Source organism: Microcaecilia unicolor, chromosome 2, assembly GCF_901765095.1.
Source record: "Microcaecilia unicolor chromosome 2, aMicUni1.1, whole genome shotgun sequence".
Lineage (NCBI taxonomy): Eukaryota > Metazoa > Chordata > Amphibia > Gymnophiona > Siphonopidae > Microcaecilia > Microcaecilia unicolor.
The window spans coordinates 203,808,602-203,825,167 of record NC_044032.1 but is presented as its reverse complement, the minus strand read 5'-3'; the positions used below and the strand labels follow the sequence as shown (position 1 = coordinate 203,825,167).

The 16,566-nt window shown below is 42.2% G+C and overlaps 1 protein-coding gene across 7 annotated transcripts in view; it reads right to left on the bottom strand.

Moving 5' to 3' along the window:
- Positions 1 to 16,566, bottom strand: part of CDC14B (cell division cycle 14B) — a 150,228-nt gene that overhangs the window by 82,032 nt on the left and 51,630 nt on the right. For 5 of the 7 annotated variants that reach the window (XM_030193631.1, XM_030193633.1, XM_030193634.1 and 2 more), the window contains exon 2: positions 1,870 to 1,960. In XM_030193631.1, the coding sequence (XP_030049491.1) occupies positions 1,870 to 1,960 (91 nt within the window). The other 2 variants (XM_030193637.1, XM_030193632.1) reach the window with 2 other exon arrangements.

Below are 16,566 nucleotides of genomic sequence, written 5' to 3'. Positions count from 1 at the left end.
TAATGCCAATGGCTGAGCAAGACAAAAGGGAAGGAGACAGGAAAGTACCCCTAGTTGTCATGAATGTAGACAGCCCCAGAGTTTGGTTCCAACTGACGTAAAAGCCTGCTTAAGTAGAAAGAAACAGAATGTAACCCCCAAAGCAACATAACCCTAAAAGACCCAGGCACGTTTCCCCAGGGCTGTGGAGTCAGAATTGGAGTCATGGAGTCAGAATCAGTAAAAATGCACCATGTACTCCAGCTTCAAAATAAAAGATTATAATATATAGTAAATGTATTATTTTAGACATATATTTTTTGTTCATGTTCAGTGTTCAGATTCCAAATAAATAGAATTTGTGGTCTATTAGCCCTAATTTTGTACATAAAGAGAAACAGCCTATATTTCTGTAATTAATCAAATTTCTCTTAGATTTACTATACATAGGGGCCCTTTTACCAAGCTGCAGGAAAAGGGACCCTGAACTGGCAGCAGGGGCTTTTTCCTGCGCGTCAGGGTCCTTTTTACCACAGAGGGTAAAAAGACCCCAGGCACACACAGTCACGCAGTACGAGAATTCTTACCACATGGCCATGCAACGGGTAGCCCTTACCGCCACCCAGTTGTTTTTCTCAAAAATGGCGCACGATCGGGGCAGGACTACCGCCAGCAACCGCATTGAGCCGGCGATAGTCCCGAAAGAGAAAGCGATAAACCCGCGTTGGGCTTACCACCGCTCTGTAAAAGTGCTCCTCAGTAGGAGTTGAAGGTTTGGTGTACCAACTCCACAGTCCTGCCTTTCCCTCTGCCTTTAAACAAGATGATCGACTCAGCCTTGAAAAACTGCTTCAATTTATCTTTCAAGCAGCTGCCCATTCTCCCTTGGCTTATTTCAAAAAATTCCCGCGCTACACACAGACAGTAAAACAGCTCTTAGCAAATGAGTTATATAAATTCCAGCTTCCACAACCTCCATTGCTTGTGCTCTTAATACCTTATTATTTCAGAAAGTTGTATGTTAATTTACCTGTGTTTTCTTTGTAATTCCCAGTCTATTTTACAGGCTCTTGTAGTATATTGATACTCTTTTGTAATCCACTTTGTACCTTCAGGGATTCAGCAGAATATAAATTCCACGTTATAAGATTAGATGCCACCCACTACAGCACCCTACCCTAAAAGCTCTACCAGAGCGAAAGCATTTCAACAGTGAAAACAACACACTGCAAAGGAGCCACCCTGAAAAAGACACAGCACAGCCCTTTCTGCCACCCTCCAAATAAGCTGCAAAGCGAGTTCACTGACGGTAATGTTATTATACAGGGTGTCAGAGGGAGGCAAGCAGTGGTATTATCTAATACTTTATATAACTGACTGGTTTCTGTTTTAATTGCAAGAACACAAAGCATAGGATGTAATTTATTCACAACTCTTGAATAAACACAGTGTAGAAGTACTCCAACCACGTAACAAAAGCCAACAACACTCAAAAGTGTAAATAGGGAAGAAGTCACTTTCTTCGCCTACAGACAGGCAGTGGCAACTCTCATAACTCTGGCTGTTTTGCTGTAGCTTACAGCTTTCTTACTTTCCAAAGAACAACTCATTTGAACAGTCTTAAGCTACCATAACCACAACAGGCCTTCCACTAGAAGATCCATAATGCAATAAATTACCACTTTATAATGAATGATTTGGAGGATTTCCAAAGCCAACACAAACATCACCTTGTAGTTTCTTTCTTCACATGCCCAGCATTCTTAATACTAACATATTACACCAGCTTGTTGAAGAACTTTCACCTTTGCTCTCCTAAAATCTTATTCCAAGTCCCAGAAGAAGCCCAGAGTGCAGAACTCACTTTAAGACAGAAACACCTGTACTCACTTCTCATATACAAGTTCATCATCTATGCAGAAATAGTGTGCGTCTCCATCGGTCTTTGATGTAGGACACTGGACGACAAAATAAAGGCGGTCTGAAAAACAAAAACATTCATTACCACACCACGCGTTATTGTCTCAAGAAAGTAGCCAGCAAGGAGTAGATTCAGTAAATGGCGCTCAAAAAACAGCGCAGAAGAAAAAAAATTCCGCACGGAGTGCTATTCTGTAAACGGTGCTCAAAGTTGCATGCCACTTATTGAACAGCACTACGAGCCGGTTTCTGCGCCAAACTTTGGACGCGAGGATTTACACCGACTGAAACCTGATGTAAATCCCGGCGCCTCAATTAGGTGCGGATCCCCGGTATTCTTTAGTGAACGTCTCTGACCCACCCAGGCCTCTCCCTGGAAATGCCCCATTTTGAGCTGAGTGCTACAATTTGCACGCGGATCTTTATAGAATAGTGCATAGCAAGATGCGTGCGCAAATCCAAGTTGATCCGAGTACGCTTGGCAGTACATAAAATTTTGCATTAAACACGGTTGCCAACGCCAATACTTGTTAGCACCTAATTACTGGTGCTAATTGGCTCGTTAGCCAATTCAGTGGCATGCACCTCTCAGGGTAGCATGCAATTTTGCACACGGAAATTTGTGCGCCATTTATAGAATCTAGCCACAAGTGTTCAACTGCTGCAGCTATTTAATGCTATGCAAAAGTACTCAACCTCTTTTATGCAATAAGTACACTACAGCTCAATGCTTTTCTTCTCAGGATTGATTTTCTGTGCACCAAGGGGTCCCTTTACTAAGCTGTGTTAAGCGCTAACGTGCGCTGGCCTAACACAGGTTGTGATAAAGCGTTCTGTGTTAGTTTTGCCTTCTGTGTGCTAAGCGGGTGGTATTCATTTTTTCCTTCTTTGGGAGGGGGTTGCCAGGATCTGAGAATGGGTATGGAAGTGCTCTTCAGCTAGAGTGCCGACATCACCGGCGTACTAACTGGTTAGCACATCCATAACACAGCAGCCCTTAGCGCCACCTAAATAGTAGGTGGTAATCGCTCCCATGTTAAATTTAAAAAAATAATTTTCAACAATTTTATTGATGACACAGCCAATGCAATATCTCAGTCAGTCAGAAAGTCGAATATCAGAACATACTGAATAAAACAACAACAAAAAACACAACAGTGCAATGAGGTCCATCATCAAATTTTTTACAATATTAAACCCAAACCCTTACTCATAAATCCCTCTACCCTCTATATAAGCGTGACCATTATATTGATGACAGCATAGTACTGATGCACCCTAAATTTGCTAGACATACAATAGCTAATCTAAGGTAAATATGTGGTAAAAAGGGAAATACGATGTCCGCTAGCATTTTGTAGGACCCCTCCCCCCAACTAAAAACCCTCAGAAAAAACAAAGACAAAGATAAAGATGAACCCCTCCCAAAATAAATATAAACCACTCATATGTAAATATATAGACTATAATATCAATAAAAACCAAGACAGCTGCGCCATCCTTAATAATTACGAACTGTCACGGCACCAGAAGGAAGGGTGTACTCTTATCCCTTCCAGTAGTAGTACCTAAAGGGACCTAGAAACCTCTTGAGAGGAGAAAACAAATATGACAAAACTGAGGTGTGCGCGACATGGGGACTTCCCTCAATGTAAAAAAAAGAGGAATAAAGGTGTCAAAAAAATCCTCCACCCCCTAAAGTGTATTTAAAATTAAACTCCAAGCACTACGTGGGAGGGATTTAATATATATATATATCTCAAACTGCAAAAAACAATTTTCATCACTTAGGGGAACACTTTGCTTGCATTCATTCCAGAAGCATCAATGGATGAATACTATTTTTCCATGTCCAAAAAACAGGGAACCACATCACCTACCTACACACCCAAAATAAATTGCCCAAAGAAGCAGAGCCCGAGAAGAGTTAGGAACATGAAACGCTTCATATTTATCTAAAAGCAGCCCTGCTGGTGAAAGTGGCAAAACTAGGCCTAGCACTCTAAGATAACATAGGATGGCCCTCCAAAAAAAGCTTTATCTTCGGACAACCCCAGAAAGCATGAAAAAAAGTGTTATGACCTTGATGACATTTTTGACAAACTGGGGTCTCTATTCCACCCATTTGAAACACCTGCTCTTGTGTGAAATATGCCCTGTGTAATGTGCAAAACTGACTTTCCCGCAATTAAGCACTCACTGATATCTCAGAGACATGCTTAATAAGCTTATTAAACTGCAGGACCCAAAAGGTAGAGAGAGCTCCGAAGTCTCAATGCGTGGTTGAGACGGTAGTGCAGGGATGCGGGATTAGATTTGTTAACAGGGCGGTATTCTGGGAAACGGGGGAGACTGTTCTGAAAGGATGGGCTCCACCTTAACCAGGATGGAATCAGGCTGCTGGCGCTAACTTTTAAAAAGGAGATAGAGCAGCTTTTAAACTAGAATGGGGGAAAAGCCGACAGTCGCCCAGGAGCGCATGGTTCGGTGTAGAGTATCCTTGAAGGATACTATTTAAACAGGACATTTAGGGAATCCCAGTAGAGAGGTTTCAACAATGCTGAAAGTAAGCCAGGTGTGCTTAATGAAAGAGCAGGCTAAAGGATGCACATTATCTCCATCTTCTAAGCAGCTTGTAGATCAAAGTGCCTGTATACAATCTGAAGTGCCTGTATACAAATGCTAGAAGCGTAAAAAAAAAAAAAAAAGATGGGAGAGTTAAAGTATATAGCACTAAGTGATGAAGTAGATATAATAGGCCAACCAATGGGACACTTGTGTTAACAGGGTACAAATTGTATCGCAATGATAGAGGGGATCAAATTGGAGGAGGGGTTCCACTACAGTCAAATAAAATAAGCATTCCACATGAAACAGATAGCAGTGTGGAATCATTATGGATAGAAATTCCATGTGCGAAGGGAAAGAGTATTCTTGTAGAGCTGAACTACCGTCTGCTGAAGAAATCTTTACAGAAATTAGGAAAGCTGGCAAATTGGGCAACAGTATCATAATGGGTAATTTTCAATTATCCCAATATTGACTGGATAAAAGTTACATCATGGAGTGCCAGGGAGAGAAAATTTCTAGGAGTAATAAACAACTGTTCCTTAGAACAACTTGTCCAGGAACTGACAAGAGGGGGAGCCATTTTTGATCTGGTCCTTCATGGCATGCTGGGCATTGTGTGAGAGGTGGCGATGTTGGGTTGTCTTGGCCGCTGTTGGAAACAGGATACTGGGCTAGATGGACCACTGGTTTGACCCAGTATGGCTACTCATGTTCAGATAAAGACATGTATGGTCCATCCAGTCTACCCAATAAGAAAAACTCATTGCATATGATATGAAGTGATACATCATATGCACACCTGATCTTAATTTATCCTTGCCTTTTTTAAAGGCATAAACCGTAGAAGTCTGCCCGGCACTAGTCTTGTTCTAAAATTTCTGAAGTTGTTGTCAAAGCTCCTGAATAGCTCCACTCCAGTCCAGTCCATCCAAATCTGATCAGGGCACAAACCGCAGAAGTCTGCCCAGCACAAGCTTTCCTACTTAATCTCCGAAAAGCTTCTTTGGATCCAATCCTTCTAAAAGGGATTCCTTTGTGTTTGTCCCACGCATTTTTGAATTCTGTTACCGTTTTCAACTCTACCTCCCCCCACGGGACGGCATTCCAGGTATCTACCACCCTCTTAGTGAAAAAATACTTCCTGATATTATTCCTGAGTTGGCTCCCTTCGAACCTCAATTCATGCCCTCTGGTTCTACTACCTTCCCATCTCTGGAAAAGACTTGTTTGTGGATTAATACCTTTCAAATATTTGTACGTCTGTATCATATCACCCCTATTTCTCCTTTCCTCCATGGTATACATGTTTAGATCAGTAACTCACTCCATGTAAGTCTTACTACGTAAACCCCCTACCATTTTTGTCACTTTCTCTGAATCCAAAATCTTTTTACATCCTTACCGAGATAAGGCCTCCAAAACTGAACACAATACTCCAAGTGGGACCTCACCAACGTCTTGTACAGGGGCATCAATACTTCCTTTCTTCTGCTGGTTATACCCCTCTCTATGCAGCCTAGCATCCTTCTGGCTGCAGCCACCACCTTGTCACACTGTTTCATCACCTTGAGATCTTCAGACGCTACCACCCTAAGGTCCCTCTCCTGATCCAAGCTTACCAAATCTCTCCCCTCCTAACTGGTACATCTGTTTTGTATTTCTGCACCCCAAGTGCATCACTCTGCACTTCTTGGCATTACATTTTAACTAACCTTATACTTTTCAGGTTCCAATATTTCCAACTGGTGTATAGATTAATTAATGTACAATTTCCACCAGTACAATTTTTTGTTTTTCTAGATCTGAAACATGTATTTTTTTCATTTTTAAATATGCAGTGCTCAGTATGTTTGTTGTGAAAATCTACCAACTATCACGGTACCAGCATTGTAGCACATTGCTACAACATCATTGCACCAAACCTGCCTACCCTACCGTATTATCAAGATTTTTTTCAAGGTCTGCTATAATTAGATTACCTTATCACTATTATCTAGTATTATATAATAGCTTGATTACTTAGCTTCTTTCTAGGCGGTTGAAGTCCAGTTCAGTGGTTGTGTTGTGCTGCTACTGCTGGATACCCGGGCGTCTGTGCTTCAGTGTTTAAAACAGGATTAAATCAGTTCATATTTGTTCCCAAATTTTTTGTTGTGCTACAATGTTGGTACCATGATAGTTGGTAGATCGGCACATCAAACACATACTGAGCATTACATATTTAAAAACAAAAAAAAATACATGTTTGTTTCAGATCTAGAAAAACAAACAATTGTACTGGTGGAAACTGTACATTAATTACACTTTAACTGCCAGATCTTCCACCATTCTTTGGAGATCCCTTCTCATGGTTTCTACTCCCTCCAGGGTATCCACTCTATTGGCTATCTTCATGTCATCCACAAAAAGGCAAACTTTTCATTCTAACCCTTCAGCAATGCCTCTTACAAATATACTAAACAGCATGGGCACCAGCACCAAACCCTGAGGCACTCCACCTTCCTTTCCTCCAATCCGATTCCATTTACCACCATCCTCTGCCGCCAGTCGGTCAACCAGTTTCCAATCCACTTCAACACTTTAGGTCCTAAGTTCAGCCCTTTCAGCTTAATCACGAGTCTTCTGTGAGGGGCCGTATCAAAGGCTATGCTGAAATCCAAGTCACATCTATCGCACGTCCTTCATCCAGTTCTTTGGTCACCCAGTCAAAGAAGTCAAATGGATTCATTTGGAAGGATTTTCCTTTGGTAAAGTAATTTTGCCTTGGATCCTGTAACTCGTTGGCTTCTAGAAAGTCAACTATCCTTTCTTTCAGCAGTGATTCCGTTATTTTTTCTACCACTGACATGAGGCTTACTGGCCTGTAGTTTCCCACTTCTTCCCTGTCTCCGCTTTTGTGAAAAGGGACATCAGCTTGTCTCCAATCCTGCGAAACCTTTCCCATCTCTAAAGATGTATTAAATAAATACTTAAGAAGTTCCCCCCTAGGACTTCTCTGAGCTCCCTCAGTATCCTGGGATGTATCTCATCCAGGCTCATAGCTTTATCCACTTTCATATTTTCAAGTCGTTTATAAATGCCTTCTTCCGTGAATGGCGCTATATCCACTCCATTCACAGATATATCCTCGGCAGCTGACTGGAGTCCTTCTCTAGGATTTTCTTCCATGAACACCAAAGTGAAGTATTTGTTTAGCACGTTCGCTTTATCCTCATCACTCTCCACATATCCTATTCTTTCTTCTTTCCCCAATATATCTAAAAAAGTTTTGTCACCTCTCTTTATACCTTTAGCCATATTTCCCTCTTCACTTCTTTGAGATTAATCTGGTAATCTTTACAGTGATACTCTTGTTGCGTTTTTCTGTATTTCTTGAACGAAGCCTCTTTTGCCCTTATTTTGTCAGCCACTTGTTTTGAGAACCATATAGGCTTCCTGTTTCGTTTGTTTTTGTTTACTTTCCTTGCATAAAGATCAGTTGCCATATTTATAGCAGTTTTCAGCTTGGACCACTGCACTTCCACTTTTCCAATTCCTACCCCTGGCTCCTCCTTCATGTATTCAAAATCAGTCCATTTGAAATCCAGTACTTTTGAGTTGTGTGCGTCCGCATTCCACTTTTGCTCTTACATCAAACCATATCATATGATGATCACTATTACCCAGGAGGGCACCTACACGGACATCGGAAACACTTTCTCCATTTGTCAGCACTAGATCCAACATCGACCCTTCCCTTGTGGGTTCCGTTACCAGGTATCTGAGCAAGGCACTTTGTCAGGCATCCACAATCTCTCTACTTCTTTCCGATTCTGCCGACGGGATGTTCCAACCTACATCAGGCAATTTTAAAATATCTGAATAGCACCTCCTCTTTCATACCAAACTTATGAATATCTTCTATCAGGTCCTTGTTCAGCTTCTCCATTTGTGCCGGTGGCCTGTAGATAATACCCTTGTGAATACAAATTCCATCTTCCTTTCCCCAAGTACTCACTCCGCATTTCAGCTGCTCTGATATTGTTTTTCACATACGCCGCCACTTTTCCACTTCTTTGGCCCTGCCTATCCTTTCTAAAAAGATTATAGCCTGGTATGGTTGCATCCCATTCATGGAAATCATTGAACGATGTCTCTGTAATAACAGCAATATCCAAGTTTTCCTCAAACATCAGGGCTTGAAGATCTTGAACCTTTCTACTTAGACTACGAGCATTTGTGCTCATTGCTTTCCGTGTGTGAATTGAGTTAGGATGGTTTTTGTTATTTACATGACCTTTCCCTCTGCCACCATGTTTTTTCTGGGAGTGACTTTCTGAATTCCCTCATTTCCTTTTGGTCACCCCCACCCTCTAGTTTAAATGTCTAAAAACATACTGTCTGAATTTCTCCCCAAGGATCCTTTTTCCCATCACAGAAGATGTGGCATGTCATTACAGTACAGCCTATGATTTTGCCACGGACTGCCCCATCCTCCAATATATCTGAAACTTCTTCCTTACACCAAACTTTGAGCCACTTATTGACTTCCATCTGTTTCACATAGAGGCATATTTTCAAAGCACTTAGCCTTCCAAAGTTCCACAGAAACCTATGGAACTTTGGAAGGCTAAGTGCGTTGAAAATGAGCCCCATAGTCCAGTGGCGTACCAAGGGGGGGGGGGGCGGTCCGCCCTGGGTGCACGCCGCTGGGGGGGTGCCGCGCGCCAGTCAGCGTCGTTCATTTCCATGCTCTCTCTGCCCCGGAACAGGAAGTAACCTGTTCCGGGGCAGAGGCAGCATGGAAACGAAAGACGCTGACCGGCGCGCGGCACACCTCCCCCCCCAGCGGCGTGCACCCAGGGGGGTTCTTTCACCGGGGGGGGGGCGCTGCACCGGGGGGGGGGGGGGGCGCATCGGCGATCCGCCCCGGGTGTCAGCCCCTCTAGGAACGCCAATCAGACAATTTGAAATTTCTCTGCTTAGCTCTCTGGCAGGCACACATTCAAGAGTTCTCTTGTTCAGGATATACCAAAGCTCTACACACACACACCCTTAATGGCACACTGACTGTGAGTCACCAGATACAATGGAACCCAATAAAAATCACAGATGGCTCTGCAGTGGACTGCAGGTACAAAACAGTTCAGATAATGAACAAAAACAGTTCAGATAATAAAACATAGCACCTTGAAAGCAATTTCAGTATAAAATGCAAGAGAGCTATTATAAGATATCCAGTTAGGAAGTTATAAGGAGTTAGTCAGGATGAAGTCAGATATAGTAACTTTGAGGCCAGAAAAGAAAGGGAAATGGGACTTGATATACCGCCTTTCTGAGGTTTTTGCAACTACATTCAAAGCGGTTTACATATATTCAGGTACTTATTTTGTACCAAGGGCAATGGAGGATTAAGAGGTAGATGCACTAAACGGGCCCAGGAGGCGGGCCCAGGAGGAGAAAGACGCTCTATCGAAGCTAGGCGAAGGCAGGCATCAGCTGATTCAGCTTTCTTCTTGCCCGTGCAGCGCCTTCGGACAGAGGAGAGAGGCGCTGCACGGGCCCGGTAAGAGGAAGGGGGGCCCGATGGAGGAGGGGAATGGCGGCGACGACCCCAAAAGGGGGCGGGGCACGGACGGAGGATGTCGGGAGGCGGAGCTGAGGTGAGAGAGTAGTGAGGAAGGGAGGGGGGCAGGGGCTTCTAGAAGTTTGCTTTTTCGGGGTGGGGGGAGCGGCGGAAAGTGGGGAGGGGGCAGGGGCTGCTAGAATTTTGCTTTTTCGGGGTGGGGGGAGCGGCGGAAAGTGGGGAGCAGCGGGGGGGGGGGGGGGCAAGGCCGTCTGTACAGGACGCTCCTGATGAGCGCCCTTGCCCCCTCCCGACCCTTTTTTTTATTTTTGTTTTTATTTGGGAGCCATGTGCTTGCGATTTGACTGTGTTTTGACTGTTTGTGGCATGCGCAGAGCAGCTAACATAACGCTTGGCTGCTCTGCGCATGATTTGGGGGCCGATTAACGATGTGTATTGTGATTCTTTGATACATTGTACGTTTCACTACCGATCTCAGCATGTGTGACTTTTTTTTTTGGTGCATTTTTCGTTATTTTAAAATCGTTAGGGACATTAACGATTTAGATTTTTTTACGTTTGGTTGCTGCATCTGCCTCTAAGTGACTTGCCCAGAGTCACAAGGAGCTGCAGTGGGAATCGAACTCAGTTCCCCAGGATCAAAGCCCACTGCACTAAGGGTTTCCAGGATACCCAATTTGGGGAAAAATATACTCAAGATCCTTGTTCTCATGCAGCCCGAGTCCAGGACCTCCATCAACTAATGATAAACCTACTTCTATTTTAAAAGGGTTATATTGTTTTGGATTAAGCATACAGTTAACTTACTGTGTGCTATACTGTAATGAATTATTTGCCGTTCCCAAATCCACACTTAAAGTGAGTGACATATTTAAGTACACTTGGTGGATCCCTTCTTAAGATGTTTTACAATCCAAACTGTACCTGAGGCAATAGAGGGTGAAGTGTTAAGCTCACAATAAGAATATGGATGAGTGTTGCAAGATTTGAACCCCGGCTTCCCTGGTTCCTACTCTAACCGGTAGGCTGCCCTAAACAATTTAACTCTCCCCTCAAAAAAAAAAAAAAAAGTTAATCTTCCCCATGCTGTAATTTTTTTTTTACACACACATATACATCCTGTCAGAAAAGATCATGCATGATTGGCACGCTCTTTTCTCGCTTCTTTAGTTTTATGAAGTTTTTGTTCTTGGGAAAATCTGTAAGGGGTGACCATACAGTTCTAACAAGCAAGCAAAAAGACCGAAATAAACATTAACATCGCGCCTAGTCTACAACCACATTTCCTTACATACAAAATGCAACATCAGAGTACTTCGATTCAATCTAGGTACCAGATTTACAAACCGATCCAGCTTTGCCGTTTTAAAATGTTGTCATCATTTCCAACTCATACCACACTCGTTCTAAAGATCAAACGCAAACTCATTTTTCACTTGCCTCTGATAATCTCAACTGCATGCGACGGATCCCTCGAGTTGCTCATTATTTTAAAAAGTTGTTGTTTTGTTGCAACTTATTGTCCGTACTCTCCGCAAATTGTTAAAGATTAAAGGGAATTAGGCAGCTGAGCAATCACACACACCCCTGGCACCAAGCGGACTCCGATCTTCTGTGTAGTACAGGCCACCGCCTTCCAGCCACACTCGGATAGCACAGACCAAAGCTGCGACGACTCTTCCAACCCTACTATAAATAATAATAATTTACGAAAAATAGCGCCAAAAACACACCAGACTTGCTGCAGTCAAGATCAACTCCCAAAAACGAGCATCCATGGCTTAAAGAACACCAGAAAAAAAAGAATGAGGCGAGCTGTACATCAGAGAACAACCGAGATGCGCACACACCAACGCAACCCTTGTGTTACTAATACTGTACCGTCCGTGCTGCTGTAGCCGTACTGCTGCTGCCCTCAGGATCCCGCTTTACCAGCCCCCCCCTTGCCCCTGCCTCCGTCCCGCCCCCTCCCGGGAGGAGCCAGCGCTGGTTGGCTATGGGACTGGAAAGACGGAAGAGAACCGAAAACCAATTCGCGGGGAAAGACCCGTCCCACACGTCACAAAACTCCGCCCACAACACAGAGAGAACTCCGGAGCGCGCCCGCAAATCAAAGAGAAGGGAGGCGGACACGGTTGGATTGAATTGCGGCGTTCCTATTGGACGGAGAGTCCTTTTAAACGAGCCACGCCCCTCTGCCTCCAGTACATTTAAATGCTCTTTAAAGTAAAAGTAAGTGATGATGATCTTCTGTTCCTTGGGCTGCACGTCCTATGTTTGCGATCAGCCCCTGCTCTTTGCACGAGAGCGGGCCAGCCTGCAGCACTGGCCAAAAGTGCGGCGCTGCTGAGCCTCTTTGTCAGCCCTAGGCTTATCACCTTGAAAATCTTATTGAACTTTGTTACATATATGTGTAAAAAAAATGAGCACACTGATTTAGTTTTTCCCTAGTTATGATTTTACTATTTTCACTCAAACCCTGACCTTACTGTGTTGTTTAGTTAAGACAGACTTCCAAAGCCATGTAGACTGCCAAGGAGCTGGGATTGTCTATAAAGTATGTTTGTACAATACAACATTAATCTGGAATGTACTAGACCAGAGCTATCCACTTTTTTTCAAAAGTAAGTCACACAATTAGAAGAGAGAGAGAGAGTGTGTGTGTGTGTACAGGATAAATAATATTTTTACATGTAAAGCCACGTTTTATAGCCATGGAAATATATGAATTGCTTTTCAAATGATGATGTCATAGCTAGGGCTAGCTTCAAGGAGGGCCCTGAGTTTGACCCCCATCTTGGGTAAATCTGGGAGTATAAGGTTACCTAAAAATGTTTATAGGGGAGGGCAGACTTATACGGTCTGTGCCAGAGCCGATGATGGGAGGCGGGACTGGTGGTTGGGAGGCGGGAAATACTGCTGGGCAGACCTATATGGTCTGTGCCCTGAAAAGGACAGGTACAAATTCAAGGTAAGGTATACACATATGAGTTTGTCTTGGGCAGACTGGATGGACCATGCAGGTCTTTTTCTGCCGTCATCTACTATGTTACTATGTAATTCAGTGCATAACCTTTTAACTGTTTCAACACAATTCTATGTGCATTGTACTCTCACGACTTGACTATCACAACGTGGTACTAACAGGTTTGCCCAGGCATCTAATTCAAACTGTCCAAAAATTGCAATTAGATTACTTTATCTCACCCAGAAATTGGATCATGATTGTCCCTTGTTCATGCAGCATTTTTGGCTAACTGTAAAATATTCACTCTCAATTTAAAATTTTTACTATGATACATAAATCACTATATTCAGATACTCCTTTGTATTTATCCTCATAATTATACCCCTATAAACGATCCTGTCATCTTCATTTGTGAAACGGTACTTTTCTATCTTCCTGGTGCAGTTTACAGCCAGTTTAGGGAGCACTCATTGTGCTTTTTATTTTCTTGGCCCAGATTTAGGGAATTTTTTTTGCCTTGTGAGCTTACAGCAGAATCTGTTTTTATTAAGTTTAACCCAGTGATGCTGTAAAGGTAACAATGCGAGTATGCTGATTCATCTATAACACCTTGAAACACCATACGGGAAATTCTGGCCACAGTCTGTAGGGTCTACAGCAAAATATTCCAAGCACGTTTGGTTGAAAGTTAAGTCATTTGTTTATTGATTAGTCACAGATTCATGGGTTGCCAGTAAACCAGCATTGCACAGAGATTTAATGATTTAAGGGGGGGTGTAGGATTTTTATGCCAATGATGTGAATACTCTAAATCCTGTCATCTAAAAAGAGGGTGAAGGTAGAGTTCTGAGGCTTTTCCCCTCCCCTCACTATTATCATACTCTGTACATTCAAAAGTACACGTTTTTGAACATTGTCAGAAACTGATAAGAGGAACAGCTATATTTTTTGTTGAATAATCTCTTCTATCCTGTTAAACTTAATAAATTGCATTAAATCTAAGACGAAACTGAAGCTTTCTCCTAATGTTTCACTATGGTGGCAGTCTCAGGGTAGGATACCTGTAGTAGAATTAGAAGCGTATTTTCAAAGCACTTAGACTTACAAAGTTACACGGTAACCTATGTAAGTCTAAGTGCTTTGAAAATATGCCTCTTACTTATCAGTTATTGTCCTCATTTTATTTGATTTTGGATTTAGTTATTAGTTTTACCTTTCTTTCTTTGCCCTTAGTTTGGGTCTTTGCTGTCTTTTTAAATTATGGCGTTCCTTTTTTTAAATGTTTTTTTATAGTTTGTTGTTCACTGTTCTGTTTGCACAATGTATTAAGAGTGGTGTATTAAGCATTGAATAAACCATAAACCACTTGTCCTGGGCACAGTAATAGTACTGGCTTAAATGGTGGTGCTGGTGTTTAACTTAATCCATATGCCCAGCACCATTAATTTCTTTTGAAAATAAGCATGGTGGATATGTAATTTTGAGTTTGCTAGTAAATGAATAATTATCCTTAAATATTGATCTAACAGAATATTAGTGATTCCTTCACATGAGACATTCCCAGACCAATCAATAAAACTCCGCCAACAATGGGTGCAGAGCAGAAGTAGGATATTATTTACACTTTACATCTCAACATACCAAAAACATTCTTTTCAAATTTTGGTGTCACATTAGTGACAACACGATAAACAGCCCCTACTGCCAGCTGTGTGAAGTAACATAAAAAACTTTATATATACTTAAATTAGCATACCATACTTTATCTTTAACACATGTATATCACACTCTAACATACTGCCACTCAGTGATCTAAACTTACACCTAGAAAGCACAAATGGGACAGAGAAATAAATATCCAGTGTACCTGAATGTAACTCACCCTTGAGCTACTACTGAAAAAGGTGTGAGCAAAAATCTAAATAAATAAAATAAGAAATAAATGATGCAAGCACCAGAGACTGTCACAACTTCCTCCAACAATGCAACTTCCAGTACACACTTTCTCAACCTACCCACAACAAAGGCCACACAATCGATCTAATAGCCTACAAACTCACAGAAACACATCTGATACCATTGGAGCCGACTCTGTGGGTGCTATGGGTGCTTGAGCACCCCCAAATATTGAGAAAATTCCTTGTATGTGTCCAGGAAGGGATTATTTCCATTGGGCTTAGCACCCCCCAATAATTTTGAAAAGTTGGCTCCTATGTCTGATACCACAAAATGGCATAAAATGGGAAGAAACACTGTGGTCCAACCACTACAAACTACTTGCAACCCTCAACTGAAAAGAATCTACCCCCCCCCCCCCCCCCCCGCAAAATCAAAAACACTCCTAAGACCTACAAATTCTGAAGAAACTTTGACAACAAAACCTTCTGGGCCAATCTATTCAGACTCTTGGTCACCTCGTCCTGGGAAGACAGATGCCTGACTGTCCTCAGCAATATAGCACTACTGAAAACAAAGAGAACTACCAGATCCAGAATGAACCCATGGTACACCAATGTACTAAAGGAATTCAAAAGAGAATGCAGAAAACTAGAGAGACAATGGCAAAAACACAAAACAGAAGAAAACAAAACAAAATGGAAATCAGAAATCAGACAATACAAATCAAAATTGAGGACAATCAAATTTAACTACTACAAATAACTAGGTGGAAATGACCATAAAAACACAAAAAAACTATACAGCTTAATCAACACTCTACTATCCACAACTCATTATACAGGAGAAACAGAAAACCCACCAAGTGCCCAAGAGCTTGCTCACTATTTCGGAGACAAAATAACATTACTAAGATCCGGCTTCCAAAAAGACAACCCATACCTCAAACTGCTTTTGGACGAATTCACAAGTAATGTCGAACCTTCCAACACTGACAGATCTTGGTCATCATTCTCTCAACCTAACACGACTCTAGTCCAACAAATACTACTCAAACCTACCAAATCCCATTGCTCACTGGACACATGTCCAAGCCACTTAATAAAAGATCCTCCCATCCAATTCATAGAAAACATTACAACCTACCTAGCAGACCTATTAATCTTCCCTAAGAAAAAAAGTAACATAATCCTAACACCCATCCCCCAAAATCCCAAAGCTAGCAAAAGTAATGTAATAAAGTACAGACCAGTAGCCTCAGTCCCTCTCATAGCCAAGCTCCTGGAGTGTATAGTCAACAAACAACTCGCTGACTACATAAAGTACTTCTCCATACTCCTAATCGGGCTTCAGATTGCATCACAGCACAGAAACGTCACTAACTGCTCTCATTGCCAACTTCAAAAGAGAAATCAGTCAGGGAAAGAATATTCTATTTCTACAGTTTGACATGTCTTCACTCTTCGATATGGTACACCACGACACTCTACTAGGAATTCTTGATAAAATCGGAATAAGTGGAGCAATCCTCAAATGGTTTGAGCAATTTCTTACCACAAGGTCATATCAAGTCAAAATGGAGAATCAACTATCCTCCTCCTGGAAAGCCCAATCAAGTGTTCCACAAGGATCATCCATCTCTCCAATCCTATTCAATGTCATGATG